Consider the following 24431-nt stretch of genomic DNA (forward strand, 5'->3'; position numbering starts at 1 on the left):
GTGTACCTATATTGGGTTGTATTGCTCTCATCCATTTATTGTGCGACCACATAGCAAGTCATCTGTCATCAAATGGAGGGACAGATGAGTGTGTGTGTGGACTGTTCCAAGTATGGGTGGGATTGGAATGGAACTTGACCAAATTTTGTACTCATTTGGTACCCATTTATGTAGTACCTTTAACATAGAAGGCCCAGGTGTATACCAGCCAAAAATGGCCAAAGAAGGGGATATTTGGAAGGATGACTAAAAGCTTGGTCATAACCGTGGGTCTTAAAATAGGTGAGGGAGATGAAGAGGCTGTGGGGTTTAAAGAGAGAATTCCAGAGCTTAAACACGGCCAACAATAGTGAGGGAAAGGGACTAGGAGATGCACGAAAGGCTAGAGTAGGAGGAACAGAGAGTTCTGCAAAGGTTGTAGGGCTGGAGGAGGTTACACACAAAGGGCAAGGAGAGACCCGGGAGTGTTTACAAACAAGGACAAGAATCTGAAACCGGAGTTGATGGTGGACCAGGTGCCAATGTAGTAACTGAGTACGAGGGTGAGTGGGACTTGTTCTGGGTTAGGATACCAACAGGATTTTGGATGAGCTGAAGTTTATGGAAGGTCAAGCTGGGAGGTCAGCCAGGGGAGCATTAGAATAGACCAGTCTAAAGATGACAAAGTGGATACATGAAGGTTTCAGTGGTAGATGAGCTAATTCAGGTGGAGATGGGTGAAGATGTGGGAGGTGAAGGTAGGTGACCTTTGTGCGGGAGAGCATATGGTTAGAAGCTCAGCTTGGGGTTGAGTAGGATGACAAGATTGACAAGGTCGGCGGCGGTGGGGGGGTGGGAATCAGCGGGTTGGGGGTTGGGGCCAAACCTTGTGGGGGTGAGGGGTTTGGAACCTCAGGGAGGAAGGGGTGGCCGAGATTGGGTAGGGGGTGGTCGGGCTGGTGTTGGGTAGGGGGCGGTCGGGCCGGCAAAGGGAGGGGTTCGGACCTTGGGGGACTTGGGACCTTGGTGGGGAGGCGGGTGCTTGAGTCAGGTTGGGCTGTGCGGGTGGGGGGTGTGGAATGCTGTGGAGGTTGGTTAGCCGGGGTCTGGGGGGGGTGGGGTCGGGGAGTCCCGTGGGGGTTTGGGAGTGGGAGGGGGGAGTCCTGTGGTGGGGCGAGGTATCGGCCAAGGCCTTTACAATAGTTACCCAGAAGTTAGAAGAGATTTTAATTCTTCTAACTTTTTTTGAGTAACTACTGATGTAACCCTGTCAGGACCATCCAAAGTTTACCATTTAAATTGCATTTTCTGATGGTTCCCAGTGCAGGGCACTTGCCCAGAGGAAGTTTGCGTTTTTGGGCAATTGCCTTGCAAACCCTTACATGTGGAGTTCTGAGAGCGCCTCCCCAGCACATCTTTAGTGCCCCCCACGAATCTGACCTTGGGGAGCTTGGACGTTACGGCCCAATGTCCCACTTTGGACCAGCATTACAACCGCACAGAGGAGTTGAGAGAATCGGGGGTGGGGGGTGGGGGGGTGGTTGGAGACAGGGGAAGTGAGTAAGGGTGTCATCAGCATATGTGTGAAAGCTGACTCTATGCTTTTTGATGTAGCCTCCTTTGCAACATGTGGATGAGGAAGCCAACGTTTAATGCTTGAGGGCTCTAGAGATAATGGTGCAGGGGTGGGAAGAGACACCATTGCTGGAGGTTCTCTGGTTACAATCAGAGAGGTAAGAGTGGAAGCAAACGCTGGCAGTTCCACTAAGCTGCACAATAAAGTTTGGAGGAGGATGGTGTGGTTGACAATGTCTAGGTCTGCCTGCAGGTTACGGTCACAGAGGATGTTACTTTTGACTTTGATTAGGGTTGTCACTGTGCCATGGTAGGAGCGAAAACCTTATTGGAGAGATTAAGATGTAGAGTTGTGGGAAAAATGAATATACTGTTGCTTCTCAAATACAAGAAATTGGAGAAGAAAGGGAGCTGGAGAAGCATAAAATGGATTATTGCACAGGAGGAGGCTATTCGGCCCATTGTGTCTCTGCAAGAGTGATTCATCTAGTCCCACTCCCCCACCTTTTCCCTGTAGCCCTGCAATTCCTTCTCTTCAGATAATTATCCTATTTTCTCATTAAAGCCCCGATTGAATCCACCTCTGCCACACTCTCAGGCAGTGCATTCCAGATCCTAATCACTCGTTTAAAAAGGTTTTTTCCTCATGTCACCATTGCTTCTTTCGCCAGTCATCTTAGATCGGTGTCCTCTGGTTCTCAATCCTTCCACCAATGTGAGCAGTTTCTCCCTATCTACTCTGTCTAGACTCCTCATGATTTTGAACACCTCTATCAAATCTCCTCTCAACCTTCTCCAAAGAAAGCAGCTCCAGCTTCTCCAAACTATCCACGTAACTAAAGTTCCTAAATAAAGAACCATTCTTATGAACCTTTTCTGCAATCTGTAATGCTTTCACATCCTTCCAAAAGTGGGGTGTCCAGAATTAGTACATCACTCCAGTTGAGATCGAACCAGTGTTTTATAAAGGTTGATCATAGTTTCATTGCTTTTGTACTTTATGCCCCTATTTATAAAGCTCCGGGTTCTTTATTAACTATTCTCTCAACCTGTCCCGGCACCTTCTGTGATTTATGCACGTATACACCCAGGCCCCTCTGCTCCTGCACCTCTTTTAGAATTGTATCCTTTATTTTATATTGGCTCCCTATCAAAATGAATCACTTCACACTTCTCTTCATTAAATTTCATGTGACACTTTTCTGCTCATTCCAGCAGCCTATGTCCCTTTCAAGTTTAACACTAAATAAAAGGGACAGTAGCAACGTTCAGTGCGGAGATAGACAGATTTTTAATCAGTAAGGCAATCAAGGGTTATGGGGAAAAGGCAGGAAAGTGGAGTTTAGGATTATCAGATGAGCCATGATCTCATTGAATGGCGGAGCAGATTCGATGGGCCGAATGGCCTACTTCTGCTCCTAAGTCTTATGGTCTTATGTGGATACAAAATTGGCTGAGTAATAGGAAATAGAGGGTAATTGTCAATGGATACTTTTTGGGCCGGAGGAAGGCTTGTAGTGGAGTTCCCCAGGGGTCGGTATTGGGACCCTTGCTTTTCCTGACATGTATTAATGATCTAGACCTCGGTGTGCAGGGGTCAATTTCAAAGTTTGCGGATGATACGAAACTTGGAAGCATTCTAAACTGAGAGGAAGACAGTATTGAACTTCAAAGGGACATAGACAAGTTGGTGGAGTGGGCAGAAAGGTGGCAGATGAAGTTCAATGTGGAGAAGTGTGAGGTGATGCATTTTGGTAGGAAGAACATGGAGAGACAATACAAAATAAGGGCTTCAATTCTTAAGGGGGTGCAGGAGCAGAGGGACCTGGGTATATATGTGCATAGATCATTAATGGTGGCAGGACTTGTGGAGAGAGCAGTTAATAAAGTTTACAGTATCCTGGGCTTTATTAATAGGGGCATAGAGTACAAGAGCAGGGAGATTATGCTGAGTTTATAGAAGACATTAGTTAGACCTCAGCTAGAGTATTGTGTACAGCTCTGGGCGCCACACTATAGGAAGGATGTAAACGTATTGGAGAGAGTGCAGAAGAGGTTTACAAGAATGGTTCCAGGGATGAGAGACTTCAGTTTTGAAGATAGATTGGAGAGGTAGGAACTGTTCTCCACCCACTGATTGAAGTTTTTCCTCATCTCAGTCCTAAGTGGTCTATCCAGTATCCTGAGAATGTGACCTCTTGTTCTAGACAGCCGCGCCAAAGGAACATCATCCCTGCATCCAGTCTGTCTATCCCTCTCAGAATTTTATATGTTTCCATGAGATTTCCTCTCATTCTTCTAAACTCCAGTGAATATAGGCCTAGTCAGCCCAATCCCTCCTCATAGGACAATCATACCACCCCAGGAATCAGTCTAGTGAACCTTTGCTGCACCCCCTCAATAGCAAGTATATCCTTTCTTAGGTAAGGAGACCAAAGCTCACACAACACTCCAGGTGTGGTCTCACCAAGGCCCTGTACAGCTGCAGTAAGACATCCTTGCTCCTGTACTCAAGTCCTCTCGCAATGAAAACCAACATAGCATTTGCCTTTTTAACTGCTTGCTGCACCTGCATGCTTGCTTTCAGTGATTGGTGTACAAAGACATCCAGGCCCCTTTGTACATCAACATTTCCCAATCTATCACCATTTAAATAATACTCTGCCATTCTGTTTTTCCTACCAAAGTGGATAACTTCACACTTATTCATGTTATACTGTATCTGCCATGTATTTGCCCACTCACTCAACCTTCCTAAATCGCCTTGAAGCCTCTTAACACCCTCCTCACTGCTTGCATTCCCACCAAGTTTCATGTCATAGGCAAACTTAGAAATATTACATTTGGTTCCCTCTTCCAAATCATTGATGTATATTGTAAATAGCTGGGGCCCAAGCACTGATCCCTGTGGTACCCCACTAGTCACTGCCTGCCACTCTGAAAAAGATCCTTCCTACTCTCTGCTAACCAATTCTCAATCTATGCCAATCTATTACCCCCAATCTCATGTACTTTAATTTTGTTATGTGGGACTTTATGAAAAACTTTCTGAAAATCCAAACACAGCACATCCACTGGTTCTCCCTTATCTATTCTGCTATTTGCATCCTCAAAAAACTCCAGTAGGTTTGTCAAACATGATTTCCCGCTCATACATCCATGTTGACTTTGTCTAATCCCGTTGATATTTTCTAAGTGTCCTGTTATCACACCCTTTGTGATAAACGCTAGCATTTTCCCTACTACTGATGATAGACTAACTGGTCTATAATTCCCTGTTTTCTCCCATTTTTAAATAGTGGGGTTACATTTGCTACCCTCCAATCTGCCGGGACTGTTCCAGAATCTACAGAATTTTATAAGATGACAATCAACACATCCACTATTTCCATGGCCACCTCCTTTAGTGCCCTGGGATTTAGGTTATCGGGTTATCGGGATTTATCGGCTTTCAGTCCCATTAATTTTTCCAGCACTATTGTTTTAGTAATACTAATTTCCTCCAATTCTTCCCTTTCACTAGACCTTTGGTTCCCTAGTATTTCTGGGAAGTTATTTATGTCTTCCTCCGTGAAGACAGAACTAAAGTAGTTGTCCAATTGCTCTGTCATTTCCTTGTTCTCTATTCTAAATTCACCTGTTTTGGACTGTACAGGACCTAAATTTGTCTTCACTAACCTTTTTCTTTTTACATACTTATAGAAGCTTTCACAGTCCACTTTAATGCTCCTTGCAAGTTTACTCTCATACACTATTTTTCCCTTCTTAACCAATCTCTTTGCTGAATTCTAAGCTGCTCCCAATCCTCAGGCTTGCTACTTTTTTTTAGCAACTTTATATGACTTCTCTTTGGACCTAATTCTATCCTTAATTTCTTTTGTTAGCCATTCTTTTGTTGGGCCGCTTTTCCTGTTGTGTTTTTGCGCCAGAAAGGAATGTGTAACTGTTGCAAATGCCTACATTCGTTCCTTAAATATTAGGCATTGCCTAGCCACTGTCATGCCTCTTAATGGAGTTCCCCAATCTATCTAAGCCAACTCACGCCTCATACCTTCGTAGTTTCCTTTAAGATTTAGGACCCTAGTTTCAGATCGGACTACTTCACTTTCCATCACTGTTCCCTGAAGGGCCCTGCACAGCAAGATTATTAATTAACCCCTTCTCATTGCACAATACCAAATCTAGGATAGCCTGTTCCCTAGTTGGTTCCTTGACATACTGGTCTAAAAAAAAATCTTGTACATACTCCATGAATTCATCCGCCACAGTATTATTATTATTATAATTACTATTATTATATAGATTAAAGTCACTCAGGATTACTGTAGCCCCCTGGTTACATGCATCTCTAATTTCCTGTTTAATGCTGTCACCTATCTTATTATTACTGTTTGGAGGCCTATAGATAGCTCCCACTAATGTTTTCTGCCCCTTGCTGCTTCTTAGCTCCACCCAGACTGATCCTACATCTAGATTTTCTGAGCGAATCAGAATTGACACATCTTAATTAAATGATCACCCTTCAGGCCTCTGCTTAGACAGAGAGTTTCACATGGTTATGTTACCAAGCTGAAGACACAAGAGGGCATTGATGGGTTAAGGTTTGAGCAGATGTGTGACAAATGCTGTTCAACAAAGTCAATTGTGAAGCAACACACTTGGGGGAAGAGAACGGGCAATGGGAATGCACCCTTACTAGTAACCTTTCCAGTGGACTGGAAGAAGAGGGGTGAGGATACAAATATAGACCAGCAGTGCAGATGGAATAAAGGCAAAGCAACAAATAGGATTCTGGGTTTTATGTTTTAAGGCAATGCATGCAAAAGCCAGAATGTGAATCTGTACAAGACAGAGTTTATGCCATCACAGAAGTACTGTATGGAGTCTTGGATATCTCATTATAGAAAGGATATTGTTTCTGTAGAAAATATGAAACATAGAATTACTGGAATAATGCTAGAGATTTGAGGATATAGCTATGATGAAAATTTAGGGCTGTATTTTTGGAGCAGAGAAGGTTAAGGAAAGATAGAAGTGTTCAAAAATTATGAAAGGATTTAAAAGATAATCAGTAGGAGACTCTACTTAGTATTGAATTGATGAGCGAAAACGTTAATTTAGGATTAGTACCAGAAGCATAAAGGGAGGGGTCAGACACTTTTTAATGCAAAAGGTTATTAAAATATGGAAAACATTACTACAAGTAGCTATTGAATTGGTTTCAGTCAAATTTTAGACAGAGACTAAAAGCTTGAAGCATTTAAGGATATGTGTACGAGTGGGGAAATTATATTAAAATAGATAGGTCAGGTGTGGAGCTAGTAGTGGCGGAGACCTGAAATGGCCTCCTGCTGTGTTTAAATTTCTATCTTGTCCCCGCATAATAATCAGGAACCTGGCTGATTTTCTCCCTCCTCAGTGCTGGAGTGGGAAGAGCTCTGGGTGACACCACGGACACATCAGCCATTCCCAGTCCGATGACAGAATCTGGAGCTTTCTTATTCTGTATGACAGTCCCACACAAGGCCATCTTCAATTAACACTTTAATTTCTGTTTTAAATCTGTTAGTTGTTAGGTTATCATATGTGCATCAAATAAAATGTAGCTACAGATAAGACAAAGCATAGTAATAAAACTGTTGCTCCATTTCTACTTAATGCATGTCATGGTTCACAGGATTGAAGGATGATTTCCTTCCTCCTGGCTGCTCAGAATGGTTGTTAATAATTTGGCACAGGATCAGGACAGATGGGCTCATTTTGGAGGTGGTTGAGAGTGGATGTTTTTTGAGGAGGGGGGTGCTGTTGGCAGATTTGAAAGGGAAGGGGGCACAGTGCCTGAGGAGACTGAACCATTTATTTTGTCCATTATCATGGGGGCCAGGAAAGGAAGTTGGATGGTCAGCAATTTAGTGGTGTGAAAGAAGCAGTAGCTGGGCCAGATAAGCTCTGAGAGGACATGAGGGACAATGGGAGAGAAACGAGAGACAGACATGGATTCAGAGATAGGACAGGATCAGCAGGGTAAAGTCTAGCTTGGTGGGCAAAGAGAATGGGGGCAGGAAAGCAGCAGAAGCGGCTGAATGGAATTGACTTAACTGAGGATTGACGATGACAGGCTGCAAAGGGCATGTGACCCCACAATTTGGCTATTCCACTTGCTATTTTAAAGAGATTCATAGAAAATGTCATTGTTGCCATGGTTACAGTGCAGCTTGCCAATAAAATTTCAAGCCAGGTGCATCACTTGATCAAATGTGTGAAGCTAAACAGTTTCTTTTTTAGTGATTTTAAGCATTTACCAAAATAGAAGTATTTCAAGCAGCAGAATTTCAGTTCTGCTCTCCAACATGCACGGCACTGTGTGACTCTCTGTGTCCTTGGTGTGATGGACAGGCTGCTCACAGGATTTAAGGTTCCATGGACCTTTACTGCTCTTCCTCCTCTCCCACCACCTGATGTGTAGGCCTTTGCCCCATAACCTCTTCGCAATTTTTTTCTCCCACCCACCAGCAACACTTGGGGACTAAGCATCCGCTCACTCCTATCTTGCGTTTTCCATCTCACTATTCACTCTCTTTCACTCTCTCGCTTTCTTTTTCAAAGTCTTTTGCTCTCACACACACTATCTCATACTCTTATTCCCTCTCTTGCTCTTTTCTCCCTCTATCACACACTGTCACAGTTCCCATGCTTTCTCTTTCTGTCTGTCTCTTGCCTTTTTTCTCCTGCTCTCGCGCACACTCTCTTTCCTCCTTTCTCTTGCATTTATTCTTTTGCTCCTATCCTTTGTATTGCTGTCTCACTTTCTCTCACTTGGTCGCACTCTCTTGGTTTCTCTCTTACATACTCTGTTTCTACACACTTTAGATGTCACCTCAGTTCAGTGGGTGTGATAGAAGGAAGACTGATCGCATTTTAACTTTAACGTGCAGCAATCTGTTGATACGTATGCAGCGCAACAGTCAATTTGGGCATGGAAAGATCCCACAAAGAGCAACTTTTGGAGAGTGCAGTTGGGTAGACTTTAGGCAGGGACAGTATCTAGTTCAGTTTGATGTCTCATTATTAAGCAGCACACAGATACGTACTGCCAAAGTTCACACACCACAGAGTGGGTTACATGTCAAAGTACCATGGGGACATTACCATAGCCAGCGTCTCAGGAGAGGAGTGGACAAGGGAATTGGAAGGGAGTGTCTCAAATGAGGCCTAAGAGTGACTCGTCAGTTGTGAGATGTGTAGAGCCCTTGTGGTGAGTTTTTATGCTACTATTCTTTACCAGGCGAAAGTTGGTGACTTCTCCTCCTCACTCAAGTACAGCATCTTGCGAATGCTGCTGGATGCTGGCTTCCTGTTCCTCCTGCGGTTCTCGCTGGATGACAGCGTCGAGAATGTGATCGCTGCTTGTATCCAGGCCCTGAAAGCACTTCTAGTCTCTCCCTCTGATGAGGTAAGTCACCTGACCCTTCAAACAAGTTTGGTGTTTGAGAACTCATTCCTGTGCACCTTGACCCCTGGGATGTGTTTATACAGTCACAACTCGGTGGAGATTTGACCAGTCAGTATGAGTATAGCTAAGTAAAGGGTGCCGGTATTGTGATCATACCCAGTCTGTCACTGCTCTATGCGACTGAGTGATTACAGAGTGACATTTGCAGCTCTTGAATCTGTTGTTTGAAGCTCGCTCTGCTTGCTCATACAGCTGTACATTGTAAATCAATTCAATGGATACTGACTTATTTAAATACTAGACTCTCATCCCCTGACACACTCAGATTTTACTCTGAGAGTCAGTGACCTCTCAAATATTACCCCAAAAGTCACTGACCCTCTCAGATCCTAGTCTCACAGCCTCTAACCCTCTCACATTACTCCCACAGTCACTGACCCCTCAGATATTGCTCCTGCAGTCACTGAGCCACTCAGGTATTAGTTCCACTCACTAATCCCTCAGATACTTGTCCCATAGTCATTGAACATCCCACCCAACTCCCCCCAACCAAAATGTTATGGTTCTTTCACATTAGTGCTTGAACCGTGGCGTAGGGCTGAAAGCTGAGGCTATTCCTCTGTAATCTTAGTGCTGCCTTCACCCAGCCTCTCTGCACTGACATATGTTTGCTTTGTTTCTGCTTTCCATCTCCTAATTGCTGATGACTGCTCAGCTGCCTCAGTGCTGTGGCAACTAATTCCACTCAGAAATCTTAAAATTCAGAGAAGAGCTCTTGCAGACCCTCTTCCTGCTCACACTAAATATCATCCACACGTCAGATGTTTTGCCTTGCTGCACCATCCTCTCTTATCAGGGTGTGTCACTTTCACTGCGTGGTTAATGAGCTTCTCTTTTGAAGGGTGGTTGTATCTCTGATTACATCTGACTCTCCCAGACTCTCAGAATAGCAGCCACTGTTGGCCATGATATGTGGGCCTGTAAATCTCTTGGGTTCCCTGTCCACAAGCACATAGCAGCTATTTGGAGAAGGGCTCAGAATGCATCGCTGACCTCAGTTACCTGAGCTTTTACCGCTGACTGGATTACTATCGAATTGGGTGCCAATTCTCCAGGATTGCCTTGGAGTCCCCAGGAATTAAAGTCTAATCCCCTGGAGAATGCTGCGAGCAAAACCAGGAGAAAAATCAGAGAGGCATTTTAAAAAAAAAAGCTCTTTGTTCACTAGTTATAAAAACATTGGAAATGGGGGTAAAAAGGGCTGTCTGACAGTCATGAATTATCCAGCCCTATAATGAGACCAGTTGGTGTGGGAATTAGGGACACAGTGAGAAAGAATGTGTCAAGCAACCAATGATGGCAGCGTGGGGATGGGGCAGCTGGAGGGAAGTGATGAGATGTGATGAAATCTCTATGTCCAACTGTTGGCAATCCAACTCTGAAGTCTTTTTATTGCACTGGATTATTTATGAGCCTAGTACTGTGGAAGGCATCATGCCTCTGGCTTTATATTAAAAACTGGTTCTGTCTCTTGTGGCACTCTGGATGAGGGGTGGAAAGCAAGTGCTGTATTCAGGTCAAACATTATTAGGTGATTGGGAAATAATTAGACTGATGAAGAGAGGACACTAATGGGCAGGGGTGGGCTAGTTGTTGGGAGCAAGAAAGAGGAGGAAGGATTGGGGGAAAGAGGGGGAGGGTTGGGAGCGAGAGATGGAACAAAGGAAGGAGGGGGTTATTTAGGGGGGAGCATTAGGAGCAGGAGAGATGTGAAGGGGAGAATGGAGGAGGTATGGGACGAAGGAGAGCGAAGAAAAGGGTTGAAGGACATGGTACAATGATGAGTTGAGAGGAGGGGAGGGGATCGCAGATAGGGAGTTGAAGAAAGAGATTGGATGAAAGGAATGAGGCGGAGCAATGGCAGGGAAATATGAGTTGGCAGGGTAGTTCCAGAATTATAAGCTTGGGGGGGTCAGGGAGGCTGGAGATGGTGTACTTCAACTCTCTTCAACACAACTGGAAATGCAGTTGATATATGTTTGAATATTTAGATCAAAATGAGAGAAGATTGTACTTCTGTTTTCCTTAACTATTAATTATTTACTTCAGGTTAACGATTTAAATGGCAATCACTTACTCACTCTGCCACACTCCTTCTGGACCATGAGAGTACCTTAGCCGTAAAATATTGTAAAGCGATGAAAATCTCACATTCTCTTTCACAGTGTATCTTCAGAATCTGCAAAACATTTTTTGTTTAAAATGCAATATGTGTGATGCAAGAAATAAATGTGAACATATTTGGTGCTGAATGGGGACTGACTCTGTTGCTGCCAGTAAACATGAATCCGTTCCCTGCAGGAATATCTTGACAGGACTTTCTCGTGGTACTTGGGAGCATCTGCGTTCCCCCTTCGACCTAATGAAGCGGAGGAGGACAATGAGGATGAAGAGGATGTTGAGGAGGAGGAGCCAAAGGCAAGGGAGAATGAGAAAGACAAGACCAAGGAAGATAAGAAAGCTGACCCGGATGTTGCCCGTGCTGATGCTGTGAAAGTAATGTCCTTTAAACATCCTGCATTGCTTTACAGAGACGTTTGAGCATTTCAAATGGTACAGAATAATATCTTTAAGGCCGCTAGACCAGGGCCTTGACCCAAGTTTGTTGCCCTGTTAGACCTTTGTCCATCCACAGATGGCAGCCATGCCAATTTACACTTGTTAATCATGTGCCACCCATGATCTGTGACCCACATCATGTTGGATTGTTTGGGGAGGTGCCACTGCCAGGGATTGGATTCACAGACCTTACAAAGCAAACCCCTTTGGGATAGTGGGAAAAGACAGGCTGGTGAGGCAGCTGATTTTCTGTGCAGATTGTGGTGAGGGGAATGTCTGGGTGGTTTTTAAATCACTTAATCACAGGCATCAGGTTCAGCCTAAGTTAATCCTGGAGTCCTAGTCCAGGATTCTCTTAAGGTTAACTTGCAGGTTGAGTTGGTAGTTAGGAAGGCAAATGCAATGTTGGCATTTAATTCGAGAAGACTAGAATATAAAAGCAGGGATGTGCTGCTATAAGGCTCTGGTCAGACCACATTTAGAATATTGTGAGCAATTTTGGGTCCCGTATTTCAGGAGAGGGCCCAGAGGAGGTTCACGAGAACGATCCCAGGAATGAAAGGCTTAACATATGAGGAACGTTTGAGGACTCTGGGTCTATACTCAATGGAATTTAGAAGGATGAGGGGGGATCTGATTGAAACCTACAGAATACTGAAAGGCCTGGATAGAGTGGACATGGGGAAGATGTTTCCATTAGTAGGAGAGACTAGGACCCGAGGGCACAGCCTCAGAGTAAAGGGAAGACCTTTTGGAACAGAGATGAGGAAAAACTTCTTTAGCCAGAGAGTGGTGAATCAATGGAATTCATTGCCGCAGAAGGCTGTGGAGGCCAGGTCATTGAGTGTATTCAAAACCGAGATAGATAGGTTCTTGATTGGTAAGGGGATCAAAGGTTATGGGGAGAAGGCAGGAGAATAGGGTTGAGAAACTTATCAGCCATGATTGAATGGCGGAGCAGACTCGATGGACCGAATGGCCTAATTTCTGCTCCTATGTCTTATGGTCTCATAGTCTAACCTTCGGGTAATTTCCAGCCCTATCTGCATTACGTGTTTGAATTATGTTGCTTACACTGTAAAAAAAAAGCAAAACAAAGACTTGTGTTTTCGTAGCGCCTTTCACTACATCAGGATGTCCAAAAGCTCTCTTACAGCTAATTTACTATCTTTGAATGTAGTCACCATTGTAATGTAGGAAGTCCGACAGCGAATTTAAGCACAGCAAGCTCCCACCACCACCTCCTAGGTGGTTTGCTCAGGCAGCATCTGTGCATCGACCTAAAACGTTAACTCGGTTTCTTTCTCTACAGATGCTGCCAAGGCCTGCTGAGTATTTCCAGTATTTTCTGTTTTATTTACAAAAACTATCAGCCTGTTTTGAAATTTTCATTGACCACAAACCCCTCCCTCCAGCCCCTAGCCTTTGTAGGGGATAGAGTTCCAGATTTCCACTATACTTTGTAAGAATAAGTGCTTCCTGGCATCAGCCCATGAACAGCCTCAGTTGAATTTTAAGATCATGCTCCCTTGTTCTAGACTCCCCACTAGTTTCTATCTACCTTAGCAAATCCTTTAATCTCCCTGGCCTGAAGTTTTCACTTGGCTATGTTGGTTTTTCCGACATAATTCAGCCACAATTGCTGTAAAATGGCACAAAGTTTTGGGGAATTTTAAACCAAATTACATTCTGCAATGTCAGGTTCCATCATCGTTTTGCGCTAGTTGAAAAGCTGCTGGCCAAGCAACTGGGTGTTTCCACTAACAGTGCTCTTTTGAGGATTCTTTAAAAATTAAGCTAGTTCTTTTGGGTGCAAGGACACTACTAGACCTGTTTACATACATACAAATTAGGAGCAGGAGTAGGCCACTTGGCTCCTCGAGCCTGCTCCCCCATTCAATAGATTGTGGTTGATCTGATTGTAACCTCAACTCCACATTCCCACCTAGCCTCTAGCCTTTCACCTCCTTTCTTATGAAGAATCTGCCTAGCTGTGCCGTAAAAATATCCAAAGACTCTGCTTCCACTGCCTTTTGAGGAAGAGAGTTCCAAAGACTCACAACTCCCTGAGAGAAAAAAATTCTCCTCATCTTCCTTGAATGGGTGACCCCTTATTTTTAAACAGTGACCCCTAGTTCTAGGTTCCCCCACCAGGAGAAACATCCTCTCCACATTCACCCTGTCAAGACCTCTCAGGATGTTATATGTTTCAATCAAGTTGCCTCTTACTCTTCTAAACTCCAGCAGATACAAGCCTAACCTGTCCAACCTCTCCTCATAAAACAATCCTCTCATTCCAGGTGTTAGTCTAGTAAACCTTCTCTCAGCCATTTAGAAAGCAAAAGGTTACATTTTTAAAAAACCTACTAAGAAACTGACTACAGTAACCAGCAATTGGTCCTGCATATTTTTTTGAAAGTAATTTCCAGTAATTTAAATATGTTACTCTCAGGTGATGGATTAACATGCTTAACTTTTGTGATGAACCCATTTGCAGCTGTATTAATAAAATTCCATTTAGTTACCACTCAAATATATTGCAAAGCATTTTTAGAGTGAAATTTCTTTCAAGGGAATTTTGTTTTAAGATGCTGCTTTGATTGAGCTGGTTCATTTCAGATTGTGTTTATGTAAATGGGCGTGTGGAAACACGGAAAAAAAAAACACTTTTCAAACTCTGTGGGCTTTGCCAATTGTGCTTAAAGCAGAATCTCCCCTCCCTGATGTTTAACTTTTCTGTGGTATTCTTACCCCCCTCAGGGTTTGCTGAAGATGAAGATACTTCACCGTTTGCGTTATATCCTCGAAGTTGTTCGACCTGTTCCCTCGGTCATTCTTGACATATTGGAGATCTTGACTCGCATAGCAAGACACTCCTCTGAGGCTTGTAATCAGGTAATTATTTCACTGCTATTAATTGTTATCATGGTCAACAACTCTGAAAGCATCCATTATAAAGAGAGTAAGGGTTTGCATTTCTATAGCGCCTTTCATAACTTCACAAAGTTCCAAAGCATTTTACAGCCAATGATTAACTTTTGAAGCATAGTCACTGTTGTAACGTGGGAATTGCAGCAGCCAATTTGCATACAGCAAGATCCCATGACCAGCAATTTCATAATTGGCCCTATAATCTGTTCTAGTGATCCTGGTTGAGGGATAACTATTGACTGGGACACTGGGTTGAACTTCCATGAAGTTCTTCAAAATAGTACCTTAGAATCTTTTGCATCCACCATAGAGGGCAGATGGGGTGTTGGATCTCATCTGAAAGATGGTACCTGCAAAAGTGCAGCACTCCCACTGTATTACACTGGAGTGTCAGATTGGAGTGGAGATTGAACCTCATTACCTTTTGACTTACACGTGAGAAGGGCTTCAACTATTTATGATCTATATTAATGATTTGGTTGAAAGGACAGAGCGCATTGTAACCAAATTTGCTGATGATGCAAAGGTTGGTGGGCAAGCAAGTTGGGAAGAGGATACAAAGAGCCAGCAAAGGGATATAAATAGGCTTAGTTAGTGGGCAAAAATTTGGCAGATGGAGTATAATGTGGGAAAATGTGAGGTTGCCCACTTTGGCAGGAAGAATTGGAAAGCAGAATATTATTTAAATGGAGAGACTGCTAAATGCTGTGGTACATGGGGACCTGGGTGTCCTTGCACATGAATTAAAAAGTTAGCATGCAGGTACAGCAAGTCATTAGGAAAACAAGTGGAATGTTTGGCCTTTTTGCAAGGGGGATGGAGTATAAATGTAGGGAAGTCTTGCTACAACTATATAGGGCATTGGTGTGACCGCACTTAGAATACTGTGTATAGTTTTGGTCTCCTTACTTGAAGAGGGATATACTTGCATTGGAAGCCGTTCAGAGAATGTTCACTAGGCTGATTCCTGGGATGAAGGGGTTGATTATGAGGAAAGGTTGAGCAGGGTTGAGCCTATACTCATTGGAGTTTAGAAGAATGAGAGGCGATCTTATGGAAACATGTAAGATTCTGAGAGAGGTTGACCAGGTAGATGCTGAGAGAATGTTTCCCCTTGTGGGATGAAACTTGAACTATGGGACATAGTTTAAAAATGAAGGATCTCCCATTTAAGATGGAGACGAGGAGGAATTTCTTCTCTCTGCGAATTGTTAGAGTTTGGAATTCTCTTCCATGCAGAACAGAAGAGGTTGTATCATTCAACATATTCGTGGCTGAGCTAGACAGATTTTGGATCTACAAGGGAGTCAAGAATTATGGGGGACAGACAGGAAAGTGGAGTTAAGGCCACAGTAAAATCAGCCATGATCATATTGAATGGCGGAGCAGGCCCGATAGACTGAATTGCCTACCCCTCCTATTTCTCATGATCTTATTTACCACTGAGGCAAGTCTGGAATTTAGGCTGGAGGTACATATAAATGCTGTGTGTAGTGAAGAGAGGGAATAGGAGAGAAAATGGGGTGATGATGGGGAGGAAGTTTTGGGTTTTGCAATAACGCACACAGAGGATGCTCGATAGACACTGTGGGTTGAGGGGAAAGGAATGAGTTGGAAGCCCAGGAAGCAGACAAAGCGGTCAGTTGTCATGGAGAATCAAGTATGTGGGACAGCACGAGGAGAGAGAAATCTCAGAACTGTTTAGAGTGTTCTGTTCTGGATTTAATGTCGTGGTTCTTATGCAGCCCTCCCCATCTTACAGCATAGTAGGTGGAAAATTGCACCCATCATTCCTGTGCCGGCTCATTGAAAGAGCTTTTTCACTTTGTCACATCTCCTGCTCTTTCCCCATAGCCCTGCAAATCCTTTTTAGGTATATATCTTGAAAGCAACTATTGAATCTGCTTCCACGACCCTTTCAGGCAATACATTCTAGATTATCATAAGCCATTGCATAAAGAATGTCTTTTCAATCTTGTGATCTCTGTCTTTCTTGTTCACCCAGATTCTGGGGTGCCCGAGGCTACTAGAGACTATCGTTTCAGAGTTTCTGCCGTCCACCTGGAAGATCCAGACACTGGGAACGGGCGAGCCGATGACCAGTACCTATGGTGTGCCAATTGCAGCCGCCATGAAACTTATCCGCATCCTGGCATCTGCTGGAAGGAATATGTCAGCTATTCTGGTGAGGGTCATCTTAGCTTAACTCATTCTTCATCTGCCACACTTCACGACAAATGAAGGGACTCTTCGTGTGATATCCCTTTAAGCTGGTTGCTATTTTTTGGGGCCGACTTTGTGTGTCTGTGTTGGTGTTTTTCTCCACATGGTCTAACCTTTGTGTTCTTGCTTGCTCTCCATACCTCTCAATATTCTTCATTCTGAAGCATTGATCTAACTCTCTCTTTCAGAGGAACTGAGGAACGTTGCTTCAATTAGAATTTATGGCAGCAAATTCCTCATTATAGCTACTCTCTGTGTGGGGGAAGAAAATTCTAACTTTCCTTTCGATCCTGTGATGGTAAATTTTTCCCCTCTCACGTTATTTCTTTGGCCAATCTGTCAGTATTTACCTTATCATTATATTGAATTACATTGAATGTGCAGACCATTTGGTCCAATTAGTCTTTGGCAGTGTTTATTCTCCAGACGAGCCTGCTCCCACCTCTCTCCATCTAACCCGGGGAGCATGATCTTCTGTTTCTTTCTCCCTTTGGTACTTATCCAACTTTCCCATAATTGTCTCTATGCTATTTACCCCAACTACCCCTTGTGGTAGCGAGTTCCACATTCTAACTACTCTGGGTAAAGAAGTTTCTCCTGAATTCCCAATTGGATTTAATCGTCACTATCTCATATATATGACTCCTCGTATTTGTCTCCCCCACAAGTGGAAACATCTTCTCTGTGTTTACTCTATGAAACACTCCGATAATATTAAAGACCTTTATTAGGTCATCCCTTAGCCTTGTCTTTTCCAGAGCAAAGAGCTAAAGCCTGTACAATTTTTCCTGATAGATATTACTTCTTAATTCTAGTATCATCCTTGTACCTTCTTCAGTACCTTTATATCTTTTTTTTAATACAGAGACCAGAATTGTTCATGGTGTAGTCTAACCAAGTTTAACATCCAATACAAGTTTAACATCTCTGCATTTCAATTCTGTCCCTCTAGCAATGAATCCATACTTTGTTTGCATTTTTATCACCTTATAATCCTTCAAGATTTAGAAAACCCCTACCAAGTCACTCTTCAGCCATCTCCGTTCCAGTGGGAAAGAACCTTAATTTCTAAAGTCTCTCTTTATAATTATAACCCTTAGTAATATCTTGTTGCATAAATGGCACATCATCCTGCCCTCTTATATTATTCCTTTAAGAGGGTGCCCAAAACTCTGTATAATCCTCCAGCTTATTTTGCACTCTATCCTTTAGGATGCAAAATCAAGGTTTTCTTTGCCTTTTTATAGTCTTTCATAGTTAAACTCACTACATTTGTTGACTTGTATGTCCATTTATCCATCTGTCTTTTCCATTTAAAGGCCATACCACTTAAAGTTCACTTTCTTTTCCTCTGATCTAGTAGTTCACATTTCCTTATGATAACCTGCATCTCCCACCTCTTATCCATCTGCATACTCTTGTTGCCTTTCACAATTCTCCTCACTGTTTGTCATACTTGGCCAATTCAGGATCATGGACAAATGTCAACACTGTACTTCAATTCCTAAATACAGTTCCTTTCTTTATATTGGATGTAAGAGTGGCCCCAGCAAAAACCCCTGTGGAGTACCACTCAACCTTTCTAACTGAAGAACCTTCCTTTTACCCTTATTCTGTTTTTTTTTTTGCTATTTGATCATCGCTCTATTAACACGATGACATCCCCCTTAATTACAGTATTCTTTAAAATTCTATATTAATCACATCCACTTACTTTCCTCTACTTCTCCATGTTTCTGAAAAAAATTAGTCAAACATAACCTGTCCTTTTGCAATCCAGGGTGCCTGGTCCTCATCAGCTCATTTCTCTTCATATGTTTTGTAATTTCATCCCCTGTCATAGGATCTGGTAATTTACCAAGACCTAGTGAGACTAACCTATAGTTTTATGGAATTCACTCCCTAAACCTTTACGCCTCTCTGCCTCTCTTTCTCCCTTAAGACACTCCTTAAAACTGACCTCTTTGACCAAGATTTTGGTCACCTGCCCTTACATCCCTTTAAGTGGCTCGTTGTCAAATTTTGCTTCATAGCGTTCCTGTGAAGCGCCTTGGGATGCTTTATTATGTTAAAGGTGCTCTATAAATACAACTTGTTGTAACATAGTTGCTGGTAAATTAATGATTCCTTTCCTAGACCTCAAGACCTTGGGAATCCTTACCCTCAATCTTGCTGTCTTCCTAAAATTTATTGCATTTAAATTCCAATGATTCTTTGTCCCACAGTTGCCTGTGCTTATTGGGGCCTTGACTGGAGACGATGGTTAATCATGTGCCTTCTATTACATCAATAGTGCTATATAAATGCAAGTTGTTATTGACCAAGGAACAGGTTGCTCAGGTACACAAGATGAAATCATAATAACAAAGATACTCTGGAAGTTCAGCACACGTTGTCTAAACCTATTACCCAACTGCTGCCAGAAATCCTATCATATTCAGCTCAGTTCACGACTAGATCAAAGTGCTTTTATTTTAACCAATTCCTAATCAGGAATCTACCTTTAGTTATTTGGCCTAGCCATTTCTGGTCATCCATTTTTTGCTTCACTCTAGACTTGTAAGATTAAATTTGATTTTATTGTTTATCTTCTATTTTTTTCGCCTAAAGACCTTAACATGAGGTGGTTTTCAACATTTTGATATCATTTGTGGGCTGAAATCTACAGAACTGTTCATAATTCAGCACTAAATTGGCAGCCTTGCTTAAAAAGACTACTAGAGGATCACAGTAGGTCATGCTCAGCTAAGGTTTGAGGCTAAGGCACATAGGACAGAGAAGAGAGAAAATAACTCCATGTCTTATTTGTATTGCACAGGATTTGGGTATATTTGAGGAACAAAGTAGAGGGATCGCTGAAAAGAGAGACTTTTTTTGTTGAAGCTTTTTTTCTTATGTTCATCAGGACAATTCAGAAGAATATACCGATGTCAGTCAGTCTTGCATTGTGGCGTATTTGTATGTACTGGAAGCTACATATATTAATACACAGGGTCCTGTTATTTGCAGACAGAAAGAACATGTACACACATTGTGCCTGTTTCAGCGAAACAGAAGTGTCAGCCTATTTGCTGGTTCATTCCCCAGGGCAATGTCTTGACCAGTCAGAGTCAACCTGTCTGGTTAAATTTCAAACAATGCTTGGCAATTAACTGTCAGTCACCATCAACTGGTGCATTCTCCATGGCAATGCCTCTGCCAATCAGAGTTCACTTGCCAACCAATCAGCGCACTCTTCTCATGCAGTATAAATTTTTTGTTTCTCCTGACATTGTCCTGATGAGTGCAAGCCGAAAAGCTTCAACAAAAAATGTATCTTTTTTTCAGCGATACTCAAGTTCTGTACTACCAAATGACTAAATGTAAAGGGAGTTTTACTCTGCATTTAACCTGTACAGATTAGGTCTGGGAATACTTGATGGGGCAGTGTGGAGTGAGCAACAGACTTTATCTAATTTCCAGCATCTGCAGTAGCTTTTAGCTTTTTGTTTTTATCTAATCTGTGCTGTACTTGCCCTGGGAGTGTTCTATACTGACATTGGGTGCCTTCAGTGGAAAAGTACTCTTTTTCCCAGCATTGATATTTCTCACTTGAGTTAACACAGAGATTACTCCCCCACAATTGCCATTAAATATAATTGAAAAAAGATCCATTGAGAGAAGTAGCTCTTTGTAATGAGCAGTTTATAGCTGTACATGGCACACACTTACATCTGGGCAAGTTGGACTCAGTATCTATTGGTCTATGAATGAGTAGACTACTTAATAACACAAATGTTTTTTGCTGTTGCATAATTTTTTATACAGTTAAACAAATACAATATGAAGGCACGAATCGGGAGGTTCATATCGGAGGACCCTAGCGATCTGCCTTTGGAGCAGCAGGAGGCCTTTGTGTTGAGCATTGAGACCTTGCGGTTATGGGCTGTTGCGGCCAATTATGGACAAACATGTGACCTGTACAAGTGAGTGTGAGGCAAAAAGGAGACGGGGGTAGGATTGGAATATTTATCTGGCATGTGCTGAATGTGCATGGGTTGTGGGGCTGTGGTGGAAATATGTATGGGAGGTGTTTGCATATGCTGAAAGAGTAGATGGGTATAGTGAAGGAGGAAGTTTGGTAAAGTCAGGGACACATATGGCACTTGACTTGAGGTGTAGGTGTGAATATGTTCTGGGGATTGGCCTACATTTTTGCGGGGTACAATTTGGGGAGTGGGAGATAAGTTATTTTCCAATGTTTTTGGCCCCGGAGATTACATACTGCCAGAGTGGAGGGTGATGAAGTGGGGAGAGAAGGGGAAAAGGGTCTAGTGATTCTGCTCGAGGCTTAATGGACCAACTGTTTATTTTCTGGCCTGTCAAATCCATATGTTTGCATCTTTCGCGGCCATTGGGATATCCCAAAATGCTTTAAGTACATTTGAAGTATATTTGTGCACGGCATGGTCCTGCAAAATGCAATGTGGTAATGATCAAACAATCTCTTTTAGTGATATTGGTTGAGGGATAGCTGTTGGCCATGACTGGGGAGAGCTCCCTTTCTCCTCTTCGTTTTGTATTAAAATTTCTGAAATGGAACTTGAACCTTCTGATTCACAGACAAGTGTACTCCCACTGAAGTCCAGCTGACATAGAGTGAATGGGTATATATTTTCTTTAGTGTGGGAACAGGGTTGCATGAGTGATCTAAAGGTTTCAAGTTCTGAGAGTTCTGATGGCCCTGAGGAGGAATCAAGAGAAATGTAGTTTAAATTGCCTGCAAATTGCCTGCAAATAGCTTCAGCACTGAAAAATCTCTTTGCTCATTTGAAGGGAGAGCAACTATTCCCTCACCGTGTGACTCATTTCTGTTTGCCTTCCAGAGATTTCTATCCTGCACTGATGAAGATGCTTCAGACACTTCCGAGCCTTATCTCTCAGCCAAAGGAGGATGATCTATTGTACAGTTTTTACATGCAGAGAGCCGAGGTGTTGGTTTGCCTCCTGATCAATATCACTAACAGTGCAGGCTGTGCTGCTGAACTACAGGCCCAGTTCACCTCCAGGTACCTTTTTGAATGTCCCAACTGTCTCTTCTGAAGTACCAATTTGGGTCATATGCCATTTTCTCTGAACATTCCTCCAGCACCAAGCCCCCAGATCAAACCCTTCACACGTTTGAGCCTGGAATATTGTGCAACCCCACTCGACCATCAGTGGCCTGTTTTACTTTGGTCAAATATACTTCTGTGACTCCTGTGGAATCTCATCCTCTGTTTAAAAGTCCCCAATTCAATCTACTGAGGAACCCATGCAGTTAGAATTTGTGTTAGCCCTATATGGAGTACAAGCTTTAGTGCAAACTTCAACTTGGGGCCCTTCCTTCAAGGGTCTGCTTCCTCATCTGGCAACTAACCTACCTCTCAGGTTGCTATGCTCCCACATGAGCCCTTCTGTTGCGCCCCTAAGTGCTTTAGAAAAGACCTGCAGTCATTTAGAGCCTTTCGCATCCTCAAGATGCCCCAAAGTACTTTGCAGCCAATGAAGTACACAGCAAGATCTCACAAACAACTGAGAGATAACGTTTTAGTGATGTTAACTGAGGGGCAAATATTGGCCAGGCCACTAGGGAGAATTCCCCCGATCTTTGAATAGCGTCATGGGATTCATATGCATTCTCCTGAGAGGGCATATGGGGCCTTGATTGAATATTTTATCTGGATGACGAGTCCCTCTGAGCAACGGGGACACCTAAAAGCTTAATCTTCATTGGCAAAATTGAAGCAGAATAAGAGGCCAAAGTGCCCTTCATCCCTAAACAGTGCGGTCCCAAAGGGCAGTAGTGAGATGGAAGCTCATCTTCTCTAAGAATCACTATGAATCAGGTCAGAAAAAAATGCCCCTTATACTTTCAGTATAAGTACAGTAGCTTTTGACATCCCTTCTTGAGACATACTTGTGGTAATGCAACCATGTCTCATTTGTCACCCATAATTCATCTAAGTGATCTATAAATGACTTGGACGAAAAACTAGAGAACCATACAATCCAAATTTGCTGGTAACACCCAAGTTAGGAAGTTGCAAAGGGACATTGATGGGTAAAGTGCCAGAACTGTGGCAGATGGAGTTTAGTGTTGGCAAGCATGAAGTCATTCACTTTGGACTGAAGAAAATTATATTTTCTAAATGGTGAGAACCTAGTAACTGCGGAAGAGAAGAGAGAGATTTAGCAGTTCATGTGCAGAAATCATTAAAAGCTAATAGATTGGGTTAAAAAGACTAATGCAATGTTAACCTTTATCTTAAGAGGGCTGGAATAAAATACAGCTGCACAGAGCTTTGGATGGATTCCATCTGGGAGCACTGTGTTCAGTTCTAGGCACTGCATCTCAGGAAGGATCAATTGGTCTTAGAGAGGTCCACCAGAATGTTATAAGGCTGAAAGGGTAAATTATGAGTTCATGTAGCATTGGCCAGGATTGTATTGTGTTGAATAAAAAAGGTAACTTAATTGAGGTGTTTAAGATGATTAGAAGAATTGATAGGGTAGATAGAAACTATTTCTTCTGATGGAGACACAATAATAAAGTTAGAGCCAGGCCATTCAAGGGTGTATGAGAAAATATTCCTTCACTTAAGAGGTAACAGAAATCTAGAACTCTGTCCCCAAAAAGCTGTTCAGGCTGTGGGGGGAGGTCAATTGAAAATTTCAAAAGTGAAATTGATCAATTTTTAATAGGGAGAGCATTAAATATTATGAAATAAGGTGGGTAAGTGCATTTAAGTTACAGATCAGCCAGGATCTAATTGAATGAGATTATTCATTCAAGGGGCTATGTGATCCATTTCTGTTTCTATGCTCCTAATTCATAGTGCTGAGTAGAGCATACTGGGTCACAAAGTGAGCCTAACAGTAAGACTGTCACTTGCAAAAAGGAGCACTGCAATGCATTAGGAAATGTTTGGACAGCCAATCCAAGACTGTTCCTTACAATGCCATCCAGCACATTAAAAATTAAGACTTTGACTGTAGACAACCTAGACTTACGCCTCTGTGGGGCAGCTTCAATGGGGAGCTGGTGATTTCACGCCTTCTGAAATCACTGCTGTTATCTGCTATCTCGAGCCAGTGCACACAGTCCTCGCGCTTAATTCCAATTAATGAATCAACCAACGAACTCATCTCTTCCTATACCCCACCTTCCTAATGGAAGTCTTCAAACTTATGAAAGGGTTCAACAGGGTGAAGGTGGAGAAGATGTTTACAATTCTGGGATGGACCAAAATCACGCCCCATAAATATAAGATAGTCACTAATAAATCCAATAAGCAATTCAGGAGCTATTTCTTGACCCAGAGAATGATTATTTGGATTATGCTACCTCAAGGAGTAGTTGAAACAAATAGCATAGTCTATATAAAGGAAAACTAGAATAAAAATATTTAACTGAAGGGAGGGCTAATGAAATGGAGCAATGGGCAGCCTTTAAAGAGGAAATGGTTTGGTTACAGTCTAAGTACATTCCATAATGAACCAAAGCCAGAGCTTCCTGGATGATGAAGGAGTTAGAGAGTAAGATGAAGCAGAAAAGGGGGATGTGAGACAAATGACAGCTTGATGATACAAGGGAGAATCAGGCTAAGTATAAAAAAATACAGAGGGCAAA

At 42.7% G+C, this 24431-nt stretch overlaps 1 protein-coding gene across 5 annotated transcripts in view; it reads left to right on the forward strand.

Annotated features, from left to right (window-relative positions):
- The window catches only part of rpap1 (RNA polymerase II associated protein 1), a 110649-nt gene that overhangs the window by 55115 nt on the left and 31103 nt on the right, over nt 1-24431 (forward strand). For all 5 annotated transcript variants that reach the window (XM_078563091.1, XM_078563092.1, XM_078563089.1 and 2 more), the window contains 6 exons: nt 8840-9007; nt 11369-11563; nt 14387-14521; nt 16563-16742; nt 20588-20745; nt 21646-21828. In XM_078563091.1, coding sequence (XP_078419217.1) covers nt 8840-9007; nt 11369-11563; nt 14387-14521; nt 16563-16742; nt 20588-20745; nt 21646-21828 — 1019 coding nt within the window. The remainder of the gene's footprint in view (nt 1-8839; nt 9008-11368; nt 11564-14386; nt 14522-16562; nt 16743-20587; nt 20746-21645; nt 21829-24431) is intronic.

This window comes from Cetorhinus maximus, chromosome 18, assembly GCF_964194155.1.
Source record: "Cetorhinus maximus chromosome 18, sCetMax3.hap1.1, whole genome shotgun sequence".
In the NCBI taxonomy this organism is placed as follows: Eukaryota; Metazoa; Chordata; class Chondrichthyes; order Lamniformes; family Cetorhinidae; genus Cetorhinus; species Cetorhinus maximus.